The sequence below is a fragment of the Corvus cornix genome, chromosome 3, assembly GCF_000738735.6.
Source record: "Corvus cornix cornix isolate S_Up_H32 chromosome 3, ASM73873v5, whole genome shotgun sequence".
NCBI classification, from domain to species: domain Eukaryota; kingdom Metazoa; phylum Chordata; class Aves; order Passeriformes; family Corvidae; genus Corvus; species Corvus cornix.
The window spans coordinates 53,026,533-53,046,734 of record NC_047056.1 but is presented as its reverse complement, the minus strand read 5'-3'; the positions used below and the strand labels follow the sequence as shown (position 1 = coordinate 53,046,734).

The 20,202-nt window shown below is 42.0% G+C and overlaps 1 protein-coding gene across 2 annotated transcripts in view; it reads right to left on the bottom strand.

The window, feature by feature from the left end:
* Positions 1-20,202, bottom strand: part of EZR (ezrin) — a 37,076-nt gene that overhangs the window by 1,082 nt on the left and 15,792 nt on the right. The window contains exons 2-12 of one of the 2 annotated variants that reach the window (XM_039569048.1): positions 18,158-18,241; positions 13,049-13,144; positions 11,977-12,251; positions 11,100-11,183; positions 10,313-10,459; positions 6,880-6,976; positions 3,651-3,814; positions 2,601-2,731; positions 1,769-1,929; positions 1,371-1,463; positions 186-437 (exon numbers count right to left, since the gene is read on the bottom strand). In XM_039569048.1, the coding sequence (XP_039424982.1) occupies positions 186-437; positions 1,371-1,463; positions 1,769-1,929; positions 2,601-2,731; positions 3,651-3,814; positions 6,880-6,976; positions 10,313-10,459; positions 11,100-11,183; positions 11,977-12,251; positions 13,049-13,144; positions 18,158-18,241 (1,584 nt within the window). Of the gene's footprint in view, positions 1-185; positions 438-1,370; positions 1,464-1,768; positions 1,930-2,600; positions 2,732-3,650; positions 3,815-6,879; positions 6,977-10,312; positions 10,460-11,099; positions 11,184-11,976; positions 12,252-13,048; positions 13,145-18,157; positions 18,242-20,202 lie in introns of those variants that run through there. The other variant, XM_010400144.4, reaches the window with a different exon arrangement.

Below are 20,202 nucleotides of genomic sequence, written 5' to 3'. Positions count from 1 at the left end.
TATTAACACTGTGGATGATTTAAGCAATGTCAAAGCTTGAGCAATGAGAGTAATCTTTATATACCTTGCCTTTATTTCAAACTTCCTATAGGAAATGTAAACAAAGAGAAACTGCCATACTTTTTGTGTTTAACCAAGTGGAATGATTGTTTCAATTGCTCTGCCTCCTCCAAGCAGTGCCTTACCCTCAGCTGGCTCTGTACACGTGCGTTCTTCTCTGCCTCAGTGATGCGCTTCTCCTCGTTGCGGTCATTCCTGATGCCCTCGCTGGAGAACTCAGCGCTGTAGGCAGAGTACTCAGAGCCCTCATCTTGCAAGTTGTCATGGACATGGTAGTTCACTGGCTCATAGACAGGGGGTGGGGGTGGAGGTGGAGCAGTCATTACCAGGTGTAACTCCTCCTTGGTCTTTACCAGATCCTCTTGTGCTTCCCTGGCCTTTGGGAAAAGAGTGAAAAATATTTTAAATGCATTTCTTGCTTTAAATCAGCTTCATGAACACAAATGCTTATCTTCCCAGTTTTTTTCAATCTACTATGAAAAGTAAGAGAGGATTAAATGTCTGCAGCTGATGGTACTCTATTATTAGAGAACCTTTTCTGCGCTAGCAACGCTATCACCATCATCAGGCACTGTGTAATGTTCAGGGGTCTGAACAAAGAATATTTGTCCAATAAAACAGCCCAGGAAAAGGTTCTATGGAAAGCTACAGTTATCTTCATTCTGTTCTCCATCCATGAAGAGCTGTAGGCTGAAGAGACATGTGTTCCACAGAGTAAGAACTTGGGAATCTAAGTTGGCATTTTTAATGAAATTACACACCAGGCAGTCACATTCCCTGCTACTGCAGTGGTTCTGCCCTCCCATGTGTCCCATGGCGCTTGCTGGGGGACACTGGGAGCCAACACTCCAAGCCTTGTGGGGTTTGTCTTTGGTTTTAGTGCAACACTTGATTATACTCTCCTGATCCAGGTACCAGGAAGCCACTGACAACAGCACTCACTCCTCAAAACAGATACTTGCAGTGTGGCTGCATCTGCAGCATCTTCTCTGGACTGACGTAATGTTTTCAGACATTATATCATGGATTACATGCATTATTTATTCATGTGCTCCTTCCTCTCCAAGGCTCCAAGACAATGATCACATTTTTAGGTTTTATACAGGCTTTCATTCTGACTTTTGACTGAAGGGTTGTTAGAAGAAAGGTGTTTTTGCAGGCATATTGCACATTCATCACAAGTTTGCCCTTCTTCAGTGCTGTACAGATGTTTGCCTCCACATGTTTGAGAATTCACACTGGGCTAAGCACCACAGTATGCTCTGCTTAAGCACAGACCTTTAGAGCAACTTGTAAAGAAGATAACTCACTCTGATTTGCCACTCTTCAACCTCACTCTCTTTACGCTTCCTTGCCTCTTCAAGAAGTGCTATCTTGGCTGTATACTCTGCAAGCTCTGTAGCCTGTTGAATAATAAAATGGGAATTATAAGGACTCTTAACCCCCAATCCAACCAAAAAACCAAACACAACAAAAAATACAGATATATATATATAATATATATGTATTAAATACAGTAATAGAGACTGAATAGGAAACAAAGAAATAAAAATTACATTGCTTATGATAGAAACCAGTGCCACAATCATGCCAGACATGGTTTAGTACTTCACTGCAGTATGTTTTTCCCTGGACACAATGGCTTTGCCTTACTTAAGGGCACAGTAACATGCCTGTATATCTTGTTCTCAAAATAACTGGGTCTTACCAGCTGTTCCTGGCTCTTTATCTGGTCCATAGTTTGTCTCTCCAGCTCTTCCTTGGCCTGCAGAGCTGCCAAACGGTCAGCTTCCAGGCGTTCTGCCTCCTCCTGGGCTCGTTTCCTCTCCTCCTCCAGCTGAATAGCTCTTTGGATCTGATCTGACAGCTCTGCAAAGAGACAGATCAATGTGGTTAGTCCACAAGTCTGGTCAAAGCTAAGGAACTTCAGTCTCTTAGGTAACTGCAGAAGTCATGACAGGACTTTACTCCCTTCACTGTGCACCTCAAAGTAATTATTTGCATAACACACCAAGTAACTGGATTCAGAAGTAGTCAGATGTACACTGTAATCAAATCTTCTGTAAGATGTTTATACTGAAGTCTGTAACATTGACAAGACCCTGCTGCCCTTAACTGACAGTTTACTGCATGGACCAGATGTTGCTGCCTCCAATGTGCTCTTCTGTGCTTTGAAACAGAAGCGTCCATTTCACTGGAAAGACTTGTTCCCAAAGTATGTTTTCTGTTAGGAGTTAGTAAAAAGTACTTGAGGGCTGAACTCTTGCTCACTGCTGGAAGAGGCTGTGCTACTTAAATCCTCCTGGCAACAGGGGAGAAGAGAGTTCCTGCCCTTTGGTTCCCAATTAAATCTGTAGATTTTATGCTACTTTCATATTTTGGATGCACATCTGTATATCTAGCTGTATAGGCAGACATTAGTAAGTCTTGCCAAGAGATCCCAGTGTCACCAGATTTAGGCAAGGCATAGGCAGCAACCTGTACAACCCCTCTATGGAGCACAATACACATGGTCTGGTCAGCCAGGACAAGTACTTTACCTTTCTCTGCTTTCTGAGTCTTCACTTCATACTCTTGTAGCCTCACCAGCAGCTCCTCCTTCTCCCTCAGCATTTGCTCTTTCTCCCTCTCAATTGTCTCTCTCCTCCTCTTTTCATCTTCTAGTTGTTTCCTGTTAGAAACACATTTCATGCTGGAAGCTCACTTTCAGACCCAAGCTACTGCCAGACAAGAAAGCAGGCTGGGAATCTCTCCAGGCAGCTGAATGGGAAAGTGGCTGCCACAAAACAGGAGCCAACAGACAGAAATAGGCCATTCCTTCATCTCTTCAGAATTTTTGCTCAGTTTTAGATGCCCCGTTCCATAAAAACATTTGTATTTTTGTTGGTTACCACAGAAATTTAGAACACCAAACAGCTGCTAGACCCAGAGAAGAAAAACAGGACTTGTACTGCAAGGCAGAGGAGATGTAACTTTGTTACTTCTGTGGTATGGAACATCAAGGAGGTGTGAAAACAACAGCACTGAGGGAATGGGGACAAACAATCCACAAGTACAGGAGAAAAGCAGCACAATTTCTTGAATCATAAGCAACCTGCAGCCAGTGGTAGAATTGCTATTCCCATTTCCTTGCCTGTACTCCTGTTCCTTCTGTCTTTATAGCATACACACATGCTCCCTGTGAAGGTTTCCCCTTACTCCCAACCATCCCATGGCCCAGCACATAAATCAGATACCAACACTCAAGAGTCAGGAAAACCCTTCTCTAGGCGCACAACACCCCACCAGAGCCTGCTGTGCCTTTACTTGCACATTTCCTTGCAGCTCTTGAGGCTGCAGCCAGGACAGTTGACTGTGTAGACACAGGGCCAAGCAGGAAGAGTAACACAGTCCCACTCAGGACACCCCGGTGATTCCCCCTGTACTCCAGAGTTCCAGGACCACACGTGCTCCTCGTGAGCCTGGGATGGCTCAGAGCCTCTCCCAAGTGAAACCCCTGTTACTGACAGGTACAGCTGCTTGCTGAACCCCGGAACTTCAGGGTCATCTATTTCTGCCACCCCATGTCAGCTGCCTTTATCCAAGCCCACCTTTCCAGTTGTTTCTGGTGCTTCTCCTCCCGGGCCTGGGCTTTCATCTGCTGCACCTCAATGGTGTCGGGCTTCCTGCGCCGCATGTACAGTTCATGGTTGCCCATGCAGAGCTGCAGGATCCTCTTGTTAATTCTCAGACGAGGGGCGTAAAACACAAAGTCCTAGGAGAGAGACACCACAGTCCTTTTTTTCCAAACACACTTTCTCTTCTCCCAGCTAACTGCAGACAACATCTTGCTACTAATTTCATTCTAATTCAGACATACATGCAAGACCATTTAAACAATAACAGCAGGGACTGCAAATGTGATCTGAAGCCAAAACTATTGTGATTTATATTCCCCATTCTACACAGAACTGACAAGTTACTCTTCTAGAAAAAGCATCTTTTAGAGAAAAATCCCAAGTTGATGAAGTCTCATTTAAATGGAGATTGTTAGATGTTGCAGAAGATTCTGGGCTGACAGGTAAACACCTGGGCAACACACAGACCTCTAGTACTGAGTAGTTTTTCAGTTTGCAGTTTGGTGACTGAAAGACAAAGCACAAACTACAAATGTAACTGTAGAATTTCTTGATCTATCTGAATCAACCTTCAAGGCCCCACATGTGTTTTTTCAGAGAAAAATGCCTTTCAATATAATTCTTTTCTGTTCCATGGCATTTCCTAGTTAAGTTGACCTAGGCTGTTACAAGAGCGTCAAATGAAAAATAATTTTTAACCAACCACATGGGTTATTTGGAACATCAGGTTGCAGGCAGTAACAAAACACAAGATATTCTAAAATTTCTGGTTCAATAAAAAGGACATTCCCAAATTTCTCATTATATGTTATAATCAGACTTTTTACAGAAACTATAAACCAGATTAGATTTTCTAGAAGAAAACCAGCTAAGGAAGGGATACAGGAGGCCCGAGTTCATTACCTCCCTGATGATTTTTCTGAATCCACAACCACACACATTTACAACACAGTCTGAACTTACACAGTAGACAAACATTCTTGTCCTTTTTCTGTGTACTACAGGGACAGTGGGCAAGATGCCACGTTACCACCATAAACCAGTGCCCATTCCTCGGAATCACTCTCCTGTGGATTGCCTCACTTTTAGCCATAGATGGAACCAGGAATGGAAGCACGGATCATTTTTTTTAATTGCTTGAGCTCAGAAGCACAACTGTGAAGCACAACAGTCTCTGGGAAGACTGGAAGTCACACTAGAACAATTAAAAGCTCCCTAAGTGATATTAAAATGAATGTGCTGACAAAGACTGATTTTCTCTGATGCATTTCCCTAATGCTCACACAGGCTGCAGAAGAGGCAGTCAGGGCAGTGTGTTGTGCTCTCCCTCTAAATCCTGCCGGAGCCATTCCGAGCTGCACAGGTCTGATCCTGTGATCCTGATAACTGACTGTAAGCTGCTCATCCAACCTCCTACTTCTGACAAGTAATTGTAAAAACAAAAACTGTGCTCATTGTGATGAACAAGTCCTATGCTGAGGCAAAGCTCACTTACATGGAAGTAAATACTGAGGGCATGGATGGTGCTTGCATTTGTCATTTAAGGCCATAATCAAGGGACAAAATATTCAAATAAGAATATAAAAGAATTCCTTTCTTTCCTCATCCCCAGCCTACCCCAGATCTCACATAACTGGGAGCATCGCACGTCAATATTTTAAAGATAATGTGCTGAAGACCTTGGAGTATGTGGGCAGACAAGCATAAAAGTTAAAAAGCTTATTCTGGGCAAGGTGCCACAGGACTCTACCCTCTACATTAATGTCAATTTAAATACAGGCATGTAGAATCCTCCAAATTAAAAGAGCACTTCCAACCCACATCTTGGTTGGACTGAGTATTTTGCTGTAGTTATAATGCCTTTATCCTTTTTAAAAGGAGACACAAGCACATGAAAAGACCCAGACAACTTCCTGAATATTCAGAATTAGTGCCCAGATAAATTCTTTTTTTAGGCACAGCTTTAAACATACGACCAGCCAGAGGGAAAAGAACAATTGACAGAGAAGGAGGAAACATAAGTGAGGTTTTCAATGTTAACACCTTTCTGCATCAGCCTTTTGCAAGCCTTCCATTTCAAACTCAGTCAGATTTACCCTCTGGGGAGTGGGTGGCAAGCCATGATGTGTGTTTTATAATTATGTTCAACACATGCAAGAGGCTCTTCTGTTGAGAAAAGCATGCCTGACAGACCAGCTTTCTGTCTCTGGGGAGTTTTGTTGGTTTTCACTAACAGCATCACAGAAAAAAGCTCCTCTCCCCCAGGTTCTTATCTGGGGGAAGGAAGAAATCCCTGCAGCACACTGTGCATTAGTATCATTTCAATTACTGCAAGGATCTTTTTCTGTTAGAGATATTTATAAGCCATCATCCTTTGCCAAAGCCAGGCTGCTTATTATTTCTCAGGGCTGTACTTACCCACCAAGGCCAAGTACTGGGGTGGGGGAAGAGCAGAGGAGGTCTTTCTCAACTACTCCAGTAATTTCACAAGACTGACAGAATGACATCCACCTATACCAGTTATTCCACCTTATGTTCTCCACAGGTCAAAGTAAGTTTCTAACTCCTCGCTAAACTAACTCTGAAAACATACTTTTAAATATTGAAAAGCAACATTCACAGGTACCTACATTTCAGTTCTCCACCAAAGTCATATCCCTGAGATTTACCTTGGTGTTCAAGAAAGCAAATGAACACCACATTTTACTTTCTCAGTAGTGTGGAAGTAAGCAGTGATGAATGGGAAGCCACATGTGTCCACGTGGTTTTGCAGTAGCATTTGAACTACTTTTGTAATTTTTTTAATGAACATTTTTGATGTTTGGGTTTTTTTTAAATGAAAAAACAAAAATAAAATTTACCTATCAGCTTCCATGCACTGAAAGAAATCCAGAGAGGACTCTCAGAACTAGCAAAGAATTTCAAATTTGAGCATGAAGATACCTAGTTTGCTACAAAAAAAGAGACTCTGCAGTTGTAAAATCCTTATCTTTTTCCACATTAGCTATCACTATAAGCCCTTCATTTATGCTGCACAGAAAAACAGACAGCTCTAAGTACACTCTAAATATGAATGCTTATTTTGCCTATATCTTTGCATGTATCTGTGGCTTTCTCCTCTCCCAAGACTACTTTATTTTGAGAAGAAACAGTATCACTTGTTCAAATGCAATATCCAGGAATCCTTTCTAGATATACTTACTGGTGCCTTCTTATCAATAGGCTTTATAACAAACTTCTTGTCATTGAAAGAGATGTTTCTGATTTCACTCCAGGGGAACCCAATCTTCGGGGTTAGTCTGAAAAGAAGAAAAACTTGTTTTAAGAGATGATGCAATGAACATTTTTCTCCCATATTGCTTCTAACACACAGACTTGGTGGAATGCAATGCTTCACAAAGCTCTCCCAACAGAGAGAAGCCAGTAATTGAACCAGAATACCACAGGGAATAGGAAAAGACCAGTAGCCTCCCTTTCTGAGTCTCTTCTAATTTTCATCAGCCACCCTACTGACCTTTGACTATGTAATAGGGATGGTGTCTACTGAAGCCACATGCTCACCTGCTTTTAAGCTTGTTTTTTTGAAATCTGGGCCCAAAATCCACAGCATGCAGACTTTATGTGCAGTGCTTCCCAGAGGCCTCTCGCACACCTCTGGGAGGCATAAGCCAAAGTAACTGAGCTTACAGCAGCCACAGGCAAACCTACCCTGCTGTGTTACAGCTAGCCCAGTCACCTCCTGATGCCTTCACTCTGAAGTGCTGGACAGGCACAATTGGTAGGAGAAGATTTATTTTCTTTTGTTTCACAGAATCACAGAATGGGTCAGGTTGGAAGGGACCACAGTGGGTCACCTGGTCCAACCTCCCTGCTCAAGCAGGGTCATCCTAGAGCACATGGCACTCAATTGTGTCCTGAATATCTCCAGTCAGGGAGACTCCACAACCTCTCTGGGCAACCTGTTCCAGTGCGTGGTCACCCTCATGGTAAAGAAGTTCTTCCTCATATTCAGGTGGAATTTCCTGTGCATCAGTGTCTGCTCCTTGCCCCTTGTCCTATTGCTCAGCACCACCAAGAGCAACCTGACTTCATCCTCTTGACACCCTCCCTTCACATTTCTCCTCCCCTAGATTACAGGCAATGTTAGTAACAAAGGGCCCTGTTCTTTCCTTCCATACAAACTGCTCTTTCAGCCGATCCCATGAGTCACCAAGCAGAACTTTACTCACTGGTCATGCAACGAGCTGTGCCACGTGGCTCCCCACTACTGAAAAGCTCCCCGATGAAGCAAAGGGCAAGATTCAGACTCCCAGCTCTTCCTTGCTGCTGAGTCCAGGTCTGTTGATTTGTTTGAAATTGTTTCTATAAGACTCACTCAACATTTTAGATTTTCCTCTGCCTGAATTTCTCCAGACTTTTGCATATAAAAAGCATCCAGTTTGTCATGAGATCAAATGTTTCTGAGCCATTCCAAAACTTCACCTCACACACCTGATCAGCTCTGCAGCCAGTTGTAGCATTACAAGGACTCGTGTATTTGACTGTAATAAAGTCCTTTAATTCCCCCAACCAAATATTTTGTTTTTATATTTAATATCACATTATTATTCTTTTATTCTTCTCTTATCAAGGGAGGGTGTATTCTCTGGAGATAACTGTTAATGATTAAGAATTGTGTTTTACATAAAAGATAATACCAATGAGCAATCTTCTTGTTACTGTCTAACCCCTCCAACATGTGTCTCTGTCACAATTATTCTTGCAAATGATTTTAAGACACAAGTATTTAATGTTTAGCACTTAAAGAAATGTCTATCATCACAGTGGACCACTCGAATTCTGTAAGACTTCTATGGACTACATTGATTAAAGAAAAAAGAGCAATTTTGGGAAGAATTTCACTCAAAGAGATGGAAAGCTACTACATCACAAGATCTTGCTGGGTCCAAGCACAAAACCCCCTTTTTTAAAATTCAGACTTCAAGAATAAAATTCATCCTCTTCAGAACTTTCCACTCCCTAACCTCTAACTCAACTGCAAGATTATGCAAGTGCATGTGTGTAACATTAAGAACTGTAAAGAAAATCATTTGATTAGACTAAGATTAACTAATTACTCCACCCTCCATCATATTAGTACAAGTGCTTAAATTCTAGATAATACAGTATGACAGACAACTAAAATAATTCACTCATTAGTAAGTTCTACTGCAGATTCTCCTCTTTAATGCATGAAAAAAAAAAGCTTGAATATACCTGGAAACAGGACACTGACATGCACTGCAGTATAGAGGCTCACACACCTACAGCACAGCCTCATTTTCCTCACATTGAACTTCAACAATGAAATCTCTGCTTTTTCACCTTTGCCCTCAGTCCACAAATTTTGCACCTACAAACCAGAGGTGCCATACACATCACTATTTTTCTAGTCCCCATATCTGCTGCAAAGACTTAATTATATTGTGGCAAGAGTTACAGCAGAAATAAGCAGTTTATTCCAGCACTGTATTTGTTTTGCAAACGCTCTCGATAGCTCTTTACAGTCAATGGCTACACGCTGCTTCTGCAGCTCGAAAAACCTGTTTGGGTGACCATGGTTACATAGCAAGACCAGTCATTCAAGACTGGAGTATTACATGAGCGAAACTACTTTTCTTTCAAGTGACACTCCTTGTTTTCTGGGTGACAGCACATATTAGCATTGCAGAAAAGACTGCTTTCTCTTTGCCTTATCAAGTGAAGCTCCAGAGAGTTCCAATTAATATTTGGGTTGCATTCAAAGCTTTTTGGAGGCAAAGACATAGAACAGGTGAAATCCCTTCTGCATTTCAGTGATAGCCTGTTACAGATTAGTGACATGAAACAAAGGTTTGAAACATCAGGAGGAGGAAAAGAAAGCAGTCTAGACAGCAATGCTTCATCTAAAAAATATCTATTTTAGCTCCCTTCAATCCTTCAGTTGCAGAGTATTAGAAGAGACTAGCAGGCTTAGACACAGCTGTTCTCACCTTCTTATTATGTTTATTTATAGATGTAGTCTATCATTTCCCACCTACTATCCAATTAATAGTGGCTCTGCCTTTACCAGAAGGGCTGATTAAAACTGTGCATACCTCAGCAAGCCCTCATTTCATTCCTTGTTCACAGTAACTATATAGGTTAGCTCCTCCCTGAGTTCTGGGTGTCACCCAGCTTTGCTTTTGTGTCCACCCCATAATCTGCCTTTTTCAGAACCAGGCAGCTGCACACACATCCATCATTAACTTCAGGACAGGAGTGTCCTTAGGTGTCTGAACACTGCAGATACCTTAGCCTAGCCAGGTTCTTGTGTTGTGGCCACTGATGGCAAACTCGGTGACCTGACTCAAGGAAAAGCCTGGTAAACTCCTCAGTTTGGGGTTCAGCTCCACCACTGCACACTATTATGAAGATGGCATTGTACAACTGACATCTCTCTTTATACAGCAGGTACTGTTAGCAGGTCGGGAAAGACATGAAAGCACAGGTGATGTGAAAGCCCATTTCCTAGCTTCACCCACTGATTCAAAACTCAAACACAAGCATTCTTGTAAATGAGAAATGTCCCATACCAGCCCTTTTTGGAAGATCAAAGGTGAAAACAAAAGTCTTACTTATCATCCTTTTCATAGATGTTGAGCCCCAAGGCATCGACTCCCAGCCAAAGGTCAGTTCCTTTCTTATTTTTGATTTCAAAGTAGTTGATTCCATACATCTCCAGGTCTTGGGCAATCTTCAGGTATTCCAGCATGGCATTCTCTCTGATTGAGACAAGAAAAAGTCAGATAAATGAGAAACCAACATCTGCTCTGTCTCAGAAAGCACAAACACCTCGGAAGAAAAAAATAATTTTTCCTAAACCTCACTTCAAACACAGAAGTTAAAACTGAACATTCACCATTTGGGATTCACTTTAGAAGTTATGATATCAGATCTATCAGCAGACACAGACAGAGTATTCCCATTTACCAATCCCTAGTATTTCCAGACAGAAAATTAGCAACATTCATCTCTCTCAGCATTCATCCTTGTCTCATGGTACGGTGAGTAGGAAAGGTATAGTATTTGAGCTTTCCCCATCTGCCAATGGAAATGCTTCAATGACTCTAAGGTTTGACATACACATTTACTCTCTTTCCCACTCAAAGCTATCACTAATACAACGTACACAGGTCCAAGATCTTCAGGAAGCCACACTGTTCTCAGCACCAGTACAAAATACACTGCTGTGTTTTGCCATGTGGTTCAATACTGAGCTAAAAAAACACACCAGGAGTAGGCTCACACAGGCAGCTCAGAGTCTAAACCACAGAGTAACAAAACACGTTGCAGAAATGCAAACTTAAGGTAATCAAACAAGCAGCAAGGTGACCAGTCCAAGGACCAACACAAAACACTCACTTGAGCATGCCACTGTGTTCAGCGTGCCACACCTGGATCCGTTCTTCCCACTGCTCTCTGGAGAGCTTATGCTGGTCCATCACCCTGTACAAGGAAACAGACATGAGCGAGATTAGATGTTCTGCAGTATCCATTGATGGGGATCTTTGCTATGGTCTTATTCTCACCCTGGTGGAAGCCTTACTGTAGCCAAAAGGAAAACCCTACTCAGCCCAAAGATGTTCTCTGTGAAGCAGAGCAACTCAGAATGAACAATAACCCTCTGCAAAGCCATTCTGGTCACTGACCAGACACATGAGAGGGTATAAGCAAAACACTGCAAACGAATCACACACATGCTGCAGACACCAGGGGATTAAAGCAAAGCAAAAGTTGGCGCAATCCCTGGAATCAGACATTGCTGCAGTGTCATCAGGAAGTGTAAGCAGAAGCCATTGGTCTGATAACATCCACTGATCCTGTGTGGGGATGGACTGTGTAGCTGCAAGACATGCTTTCCACATAGAAGATTTTTAGGATTGTACATTAGGATTAAGGACACACAACCCAACCTTCTTCAGGAATGACATATTCTTGACTTAATGCTGCTCTTTTCTTCTTAAAGAGGAGACATTCCTACTGCTACAGTTACCAGTACAGCAGTAGTGTTTAAGAAATAAAAGCTGAATACAAAACTATATTTCCTCTCTCTAACCAATCAAGGAGGAGCAAAAACATACTCAAATATGACAGGTAGAAATAAAATAAGGGAGAACCCCAATTGTATACAGTTCAATTAAAAAAAACAAAACAAACCCAAGCATGCTTTCAAATGAAATTCTTTGTATTTAACTTGAATTCAAATTTTAAAAAAGACTGCATCAGCCAATTCCTTCACCTTTGGGGGATCAGACGCTCTGAATTGAGGTATCCAGGCTTGTGCACCTCTTTGTTGTAATCTCCAAATTTGGCCTGCACAGCATAGGAGCCAAGAAGTACTGCTGTTTCAGGAGGACAGTAGATCTCATCACTGAGGATCCCTTCCTTCACCTGCAGGAAGAACAGCTTCTGCGTGATGTCCTGAATCAGCTCTTCAGACACATCCTCAGGGAAGAACTTGGCACGGAATCTGAACTGGAGGGGATTCTCCTTTCTGATTTCTTGAGCAGAAACCTGAGGACAGAGGTGACACCACAAATGAGCAGGTGGTTTTTTTGCAAATACTAGAATAGATTGCTTTCACACAGAAAAAGGGATTTGGGGCATTTGCCGTAAGAGGCGAGTGACTGCCAATTCCTTAGTGGAATTCCTTAATTCTGGCTGTTTACTAGTATGAGAACACAGGGGAGATGCATTATGTTTTCTAAATAAGCCAGTTAAATACTGTCTGTACAGCAAATACTGGTCAGTGGAGAATGATTTACTGTGCTGTATCAGATGGCAAGCCCATCCAGCATTGTGTGTTTGCCAGAGAACAGCCCCCTGACACTAAACAGGTGTGTCACTGACTGCCCCATCAAGAAAAGCAGTTCATGCCCTCATAAGAGCTGGGAATACACAAACAGCAGCACATCAGAGGTGTCAGCACTCGACTGCCCAGCCTGGAAGTGCCCCTTTACCAATTAGTGCACAACTGATCCTACACTGGCAGGGCCTAAGCCCATCATCAGCCAAGGTGCTCCTCCAGCCACAGGAAGCGCAGCTGCTTCATCCCAACAAAGTACAGTATCAAGCTGCTGCTGCACATCTGGCAAATGCTTCCTGCAACTCAGAGAGTGAAAGGGCAAACTTCTACCACGCCACACCTCACCAATGGAGATCACAAAGTTAACTCTATAAACAGTCCTGGAATTATGAAAATTAGGGAGCAATCAACGACAGGCACAAGGTGTATAAAGTTGCAGCCAATAACACATCAGGAAACACACAAGCTTTAACCTTTGGCCAGCAATTAGCCCAAAGTCTGTTACCTTTTTATCAAGCTTCAGCCAGGTCTGGAATCCTTTGTTGTCCACATACTGCAGACCAAAGTACCACACTTCTCGCAAACCTATGGTTTTAACCACCTGCAACACAAAGGTAAAAAAAGAAAAAGTTATTGCAGCTGAAACTTCGCTTGAGGTCCAGGTATCCTTTCGAGTCCCATGTCACCTGTGATGGGTGCAGGCAACAGCCTAAACCTACTCATTTGGCATCTCTTAATTTCACCTTGTAGACAAAGATACCCATCTGCCATAGTAGATGACAGCATAGGCTAAGGTACTTGTCCCACCCAGTTTCTAGAAGATGATGATCTTGGGGAAACCAGGTGAGACAAACAGCAAGTGACAGGCCACCAGCTGCTGGACTGATACACTGGCAGCAGGTGGGGCTTCTGCTTGCCTTTATCTACTGTCCCATCTTAAAACTGTACTTAGTGAAGCAGACAAATTATGTCACCAAAGTTGTTGGTGGGATGGTCTCTATAATGGCGTTAGTACTAACTACAACTAGTCAGCAGTACTAATGGCTCAAGTGATCTTGTCTGCCAGTCACCAGAAATTATTCCTTCTGGAGGAAGCACCTGAGAGATGCTTCATACCACTGCTGTGTGGCTCAGAGTTATAACAAGATGCAAGTATTCTCAGTCAAGGTTATTATTTTTTTAAACTCCCAAGAAGGGAGTTTATGAAGGACAAAAATACATTGATGGCCCCACATTAGGACAACTTTCATTTCCTATATTGTAAATACTAACCAGCTGAAAGATGCAGAAACACCACCCATTGACTGGATGGCACACCTACTAGGAAAAACAGTCCTGTTTGTACATGTTACTTTTCCTCAGTGGAGGATAGAGCCTAACTGGTCCCTGACCTCCTCCTACTCTTGACAGCTTGTTCTTATAGCCAAGTGCTTGGCTGCCAGCTCATCTACCTGTAAAGTTGTGCTCTAGACACAGCCAAAATCTGCAAAGATCTACTACGTACACAGCTGGATCACTTCCAAGATGTTATTTGCAGAGTAGCCCCTCAAAAAGTGATGTAGGCATTGCTACAGGGAGTTCAACTGAGTGGAAGGCAAGAAGTTTTTAAAACCACTTTGCAGGTTAGGGAAGTGTGACAGACTTGAGAATGTGTAGTTACCCGTGCTTCAGCAAATCTAAGATCTCAACCAAGGATCTGTTTCACCCCCACATTTATGGTATTGCTGGAGACACTCTGGCTGGAGAGCAGACTTGAGAGAAACAATGGTATGTTAGCTAAGACTAACTAGAGTTCACCAAAAAGACAATAAAACCCACCAATCCAACAACAACAAAACAACCCCAAGACCCATGTCCTTTTAAAAAGAGCTGGGGTCTGAAAATAATTCAGCTTTAACTTGACTAAAATTCCTTTTCCTTCCTCCCTCAAAGTGGCTTGTTTCATCATGGAAGAGACAAGTTTTCTGACAGCTGGATGTATTTTTATGAAGTCTAGCAGAAAAGCAGGGGTATGTTGAGTGTGGTACTTCCTGTTGCACAAAAGAGTGTTGCAACTTTGTTAAAATAAAAAGTTGCACAAATCAAGCAGTTATCAGGTCATTATCTCTGAATGTCTCTTCCAAGAGAAAAAGTACACTCTTCCTAAAAATAGAGTTAGAAAGCTTGCAGAAATTATGACCCCTCAAGTTCTTCCCAAAAACTTAAAAGCAAGGAAGAAGAAAGTATTGAGCCAAACTTCACAATTTGACTGTTTGAGTTCCAACACAAAGAACAAAGAACAAAGAATGTTCTAGCTGTACGGGGAAATGCTCTGTAAACTTCCTCCATGGCAAAACAAGGAAGAAATAAGAAATGAGGCATTATATACAAGATGGGAGACACCTCCTCTGCTTCCTCAAATGCATGAAGCAGCAAATCTTAAGTCTGCCCATTCCACCCAGTAATGCATTTACTTCCAGAAAATGCCAGTTACACTCTCTTTCATTTGAATTTCTTTTACTCATGGTCAGAAGGGCACATTACTACCTGGGAGATACTTCAGCGAGCTGCAGAGTCCAGGGGGCTGGTTCTTGGGACACCTCAGACCTCACTGCAGCATAAACTCTCTACAGGACAGGCTTGAGTGGAATGGAACTTAATATCCCCAGGTTTCCACTATTTTCCCTCTCCTATAAAAGGAGCTCTGATACACCTTACGTGCAGGATACAGTCATACTAGCAAAGCCTAAAACACAAGGGCACAGAGTAGCTCTGTTAGCTGACAACCAGGCCAAGAAATCACCCTGTAGTTTTTAAAAATAGCTGGCTTCTTCAAAACCCCCACAGTGGTTCTGCAGTTCACCTTGGGCCACTCCCCATACCTGTGAAAACCTGTGGCCCCACAGGCTCTATCTGAGTGTAAACTCCACCCAAGACAAGGGCCTAGTGAAAGGTTTGCTCAACAGAACTGAAGAGAGAATGTATGGTCTTCACCTTTACTGGTTTTGTGCTGCACACTTCTACCTCAGCCTTCCCTTAATATGCAGAAGTACCCCCAAAAAGGTACGAAATATGGATAAGAACTTCCAATCACAGCTTTTAAACCCAAGCCATTGGATATAAGGAGCAAATCTTTATGAGGAGTAGATCTATCCCAATAATGCACTATGTGCTGTGACAAGCATTCTTCAGAAATCCCAAAGTACCCAGACAGCAAGCTACAATAGAAGTATCTTCAATCTGAAACATCCTGCCTTTTCCATGTCTCAGGATTTTGAACTTCTCAGCTGAAGGCAGAGAAAATAGCTTCTCTTCTGCCAGACAGATGACCCTGTCTCTTAACAGATGTAAACATTAGTTAATATATATGGGGGGCGGGGGTGGGGTGGAGGGAAGTACTTGTTGACTGCTTGTCATAAGGACATACTTACAGTCTAATCTAAAACACTGCTTTTAAAAGCCTGGCTTTCAATACTTTGGATTTTTGTACTGTCAGAGACGAAATCTGATTTCTCTGTTTTGGATTAACATGAATGGGCTGGGGGAAGAAGTTACTCTGATGCAATGGTGACCAGCAGTGAATGGAATCATAGAATGGCCTGGGTTGGAAGGGACCTTAAAGATCACCTAGTTCCACCCCCCTGCCACGCACAGGGACACCTTCCACTACACCAGATTGCTCAGAGCTCCATCCAAGCAGGCCTTGAACACTTCCAGGGGTGGGGCATCCACAGCTTCTCTGGGCAACCTGTTCCAGTGCCTCACCACCCTCAGGGAAAAGAATTCCTTCCTAATATCTAATCTAAACCTGCTTCTTTCAGTTTTAATCCATTCCCCCTTACCCTGTCACTAATGCCCTTGTAAATAGTCTCTTTCCAACTTCTTTGAGGGTTCCTTTCAGGTACTGGAAGGCTGCAGTTAGGTCATCCCGAAGCCTTCTCTTCTCCAAGCTGAATAATCACACAATTCTCAGCCTTTCCTCATAAGAGAGGTGACCCATCTTCCTAATCAACTTGGTGACCCTCCTCTGGAAGATCAAACACCAAATGCTGGTTCCATAAAAATGCAAGTTTCAAATGCTCTTCAGCAAATTTCCAGTCTCAGAATCGTGGAATATTCTGAGTTGGAAGGGACCCACAAGGATCATCAAGTTCAACTCCAAAATGAATGAACCACATGGGGATTGAACCCTTGACCTCCGTGTTCAATGAATACTTGGTCTTTATCCCACAGCAGTAGTAATCAAAAGGAATTAAAGTTAGATTTAATGGTAAACCCAAGCTGGAGTACTCGGTTTTGTACTGTGAAGTTCTGCAGTGATTAGAATTTGATTTCCTTCTTTCACTCCTTTCAAGAACCCACTAAAAGTGTTTTTGCCCTATTTGTTTGTTGGGGGTTTGGAATTTTGTTTGTTTTTTAAACTGGTTTGTGGGTTGTTTGTTTTGAGGGGTTTTTTGGGTTTTCTTTTTAAGTACTTCTTAATGCACAATTGCCATAAGGCCTAGCAAGTTCTAGTTAACTCACTGAAACAAGAAATCGTACCAACAACAGTTCAGAAGGAATGGACATTGTTTAGCTGGTACTGCCTACTTGAGTTAAAACTCAACCACCCTTTGCTATCAAGGTTAGTGGGTACAAGGGGAGAAGTGCAAATAACAGTTTGTGATCACCTTAAAATGTGTGACTGAAATCTGCACAGACTAAGTCTTATTTTCTGGTCTACAGTAGAAATGGCTAGAAGCAAGTATTTTCTTTTTTTTTTTTTTTTTTTTTTTTGAGTTTCAGAGCAGTAAGTGTTTTCTGCTGAAATCTAGGCCTTGCTTCAGTGTTATAACAGCAAGCTACTTAAGACAATAATAACAAAGTTTTATAAATAGCACATTGTTTGTTTTAGTTGTCTTTATCTGACCTTTGTAGGTCCATCTTCAAACAGACCTGTACATTGTTAATGCAGTAACAGGAAGAATAACAGTAAGGGAGAAGAGTCTTGGCCACTCATGCCCTCCACTTCCCTGGGAATCCCTGAAGGCAGGCTGCACAGATCTCTGCTCTGTCCTGCTGCACAGGGGCTTCTTACAAGGCATGTTGCCTGTAAATGCTGCACAGAGACCACGAGCTCTTCTGGTTTTCCAGTACTATGGCAAACTCAAACAACTGTGGCAAGTGGTTCCTCAAACCCAGCATCTGAATGAATGTAGCTGTGCCAACACCCTCATCAGCCACCTGAAGACCTGATTCTGAAGAGTTTTATGCACAAGAGCATAAAACCTTAGAAGCCTTAGAACCATTTTAACCTTAGAAGTTAAGAGCTATATAAGAGCTAAGCTGTATTTCAAAGCAAGAGGTGCATTTTTACATGGTACCTATGCTGTCTAAGCATTTTAGATCCCTTGTGACACTTCATCATCCAACATGCCAGGAAGACAGGTTTCACTGGAACACAACATACCTGCAACGGTTTTTACCTTTTACTTTTACTGTGATGAAATTTAGAGATCTTAGTTCAGAGTGGGACCCTTTGATTAGGAGGTAGAGAGAAGAAAGACAGGTTTGGAATCCAGTCTTAAGAAAACATTATAGTCCAAAACATACTCCAAAATTAAATGACAAGAACCCACACCAACCCTTCACTGACCTGGTCAAACAGCTGTTTGCCTGTAGTGTTTGGCTGGATGGCAAACTCCAGCTCTGCATCCATAGTAACAACTCGAACGTTGATCTAAGGAGAAAAACAAAAAGCATTGTTTAAGATGCATTGGAAGTTTTTCTAGGTATTAACACAGTACTTTGTGTACAAGAGTCTCTACGCTTTGATGCACTCCCATAACCTCTATAATAAACACACTTAAGACTCAATTAGAATCGTGTTATCACACCAGCAAATTTAATTGGGGCACTCATTCTGCTGTTTTAACCAAATTGCACCACAGGTTTTCCTACTCAACAGAGGATTGGACAGATCTTCTGGTTCGACAGGAGGGTATTTTAGACTTGACCCTTTCCAGGCCTAAACCCTCTTGGACTAAGAGCTACTGTGAATGCACAGTATAGCTGCCTGCAGGCCATCCCTTGGATTACGAAAGGCCCTAATGACTAAATTAAATTTAAGACTTATAATTTAACTTCCATTTATATTAGAGCTGGAATTAGTCTGAGGTTTTAAAGGCAAAAGGCTGCAGATTATTCTTATAAAGCAATCAGCATTAACCGGATAAACATTCATTCTTTCCCTCATAAAAATCTAGTCAGCACATAAAAACAGCAGCAACAGGTACTGAATGATGCTACAGGGCAAGAGTTCAATAAGCTCTTGCTGTCAGTGAAGAAACAACATAACCAGATTTACTGCAATGGCACTAGACTGCAAGACAGAGGTTACTACTGAATGCAGAAGGCAAGAGTGTTTAATGACTAGAAAAAGTCTACTAGCAGTTAATTGGGAGGCAAAAGCAGCACCTGATCTTGCAGGGAATGGCATAAGGACCAGCAAAATGGAAAACTGGGAAAGGATTATCTCCAAATGTTCTGACTACAGCTTGCAATATCACACTACTTCTCAAAAAACCCAACAATCCCGCCAAAAAATCTAAAAAACCCAAACATGGATGATTGTGTGGTATGGTTATGCTAATAACTAGCTTTTTAGCTCAATATTTTCAACAAAAGAGACAAAAAAATGGACATGTAAATACAAGGCCAGACAACAGGTAAGACACAGGCAGATGAGATTTCATGACAATTTCCCAACAACTTGTAAATGTCACATTACAAAAAGCCAGGGCTAAGAGACCAGAAGAGCCTGGCACACCTCTGAAGAAATGAGAGGTAAAAGAGGCAGGAGAGGAATAGAATCACTCTCTACAAAGCTTTGACCTTCAGCAGTTCCCAGCAACTTAATTATGTATGTTTAAACTCTAGGATAAATGTCAGATGTAAGAATGTTATAATTAACACAGAACTGTGAATAAAACAAGTTGCTTCAGCTAGGTTTAGTAAAATATGTTAGAAAGTTTTGTACTCCTTTTTCAGTGAGACACTAAATGTTTAACCAACCTTCTTCAGTTTAATGGTGGGTCTGGCAATGTTAGGGTAATGGCTGAACTTGATCTTAGAGATCTTTTCCAAACTAAGTGATTCTATGAAGGCATCAAGTATCTTTATAGAATTGTTTCTTTCTTCTGTGCTCTCCCACCTGACAGAGGACCCTCCCAAAGAAAGATGATTGAAGGCAGTTTCCAAGTCATGGGACCCCAGAACTGAACCAGAGAAGGTGACTTAGTGATGCCACTTTCAAGTTGTATTTTTAGAGCGCTGTCTAAATTAGGACTTAAAAAAAAAAAAAATCTCTAAATGCAAGATGAAAGAATAAGCAAGAAGGTAAAAGGAGATCTTGGAAAACCTAACTGTAGCATTTGGGATCATAATGGAGCATGGAATTATGCTTAAGGTTTCCTTCCTGTGCCTTAAGAACCAAAGGTTTCCCAAGAAGTGTTTCCAGTGTAGGAAGGGAGGGGAAATTCAGTATCAAACTCTCTGGAACAGCAAGGCTGCAATTCAAAGATGTGACCTTAAAAAACACCTGTTGCTTAATCCCTCTCAACAATAAATCCCTAATCATATTCTAATCCCTTTCTACCCACTTCAAGAAAACATATGCTTGTTGTCTTCAGTTTTGTGCTG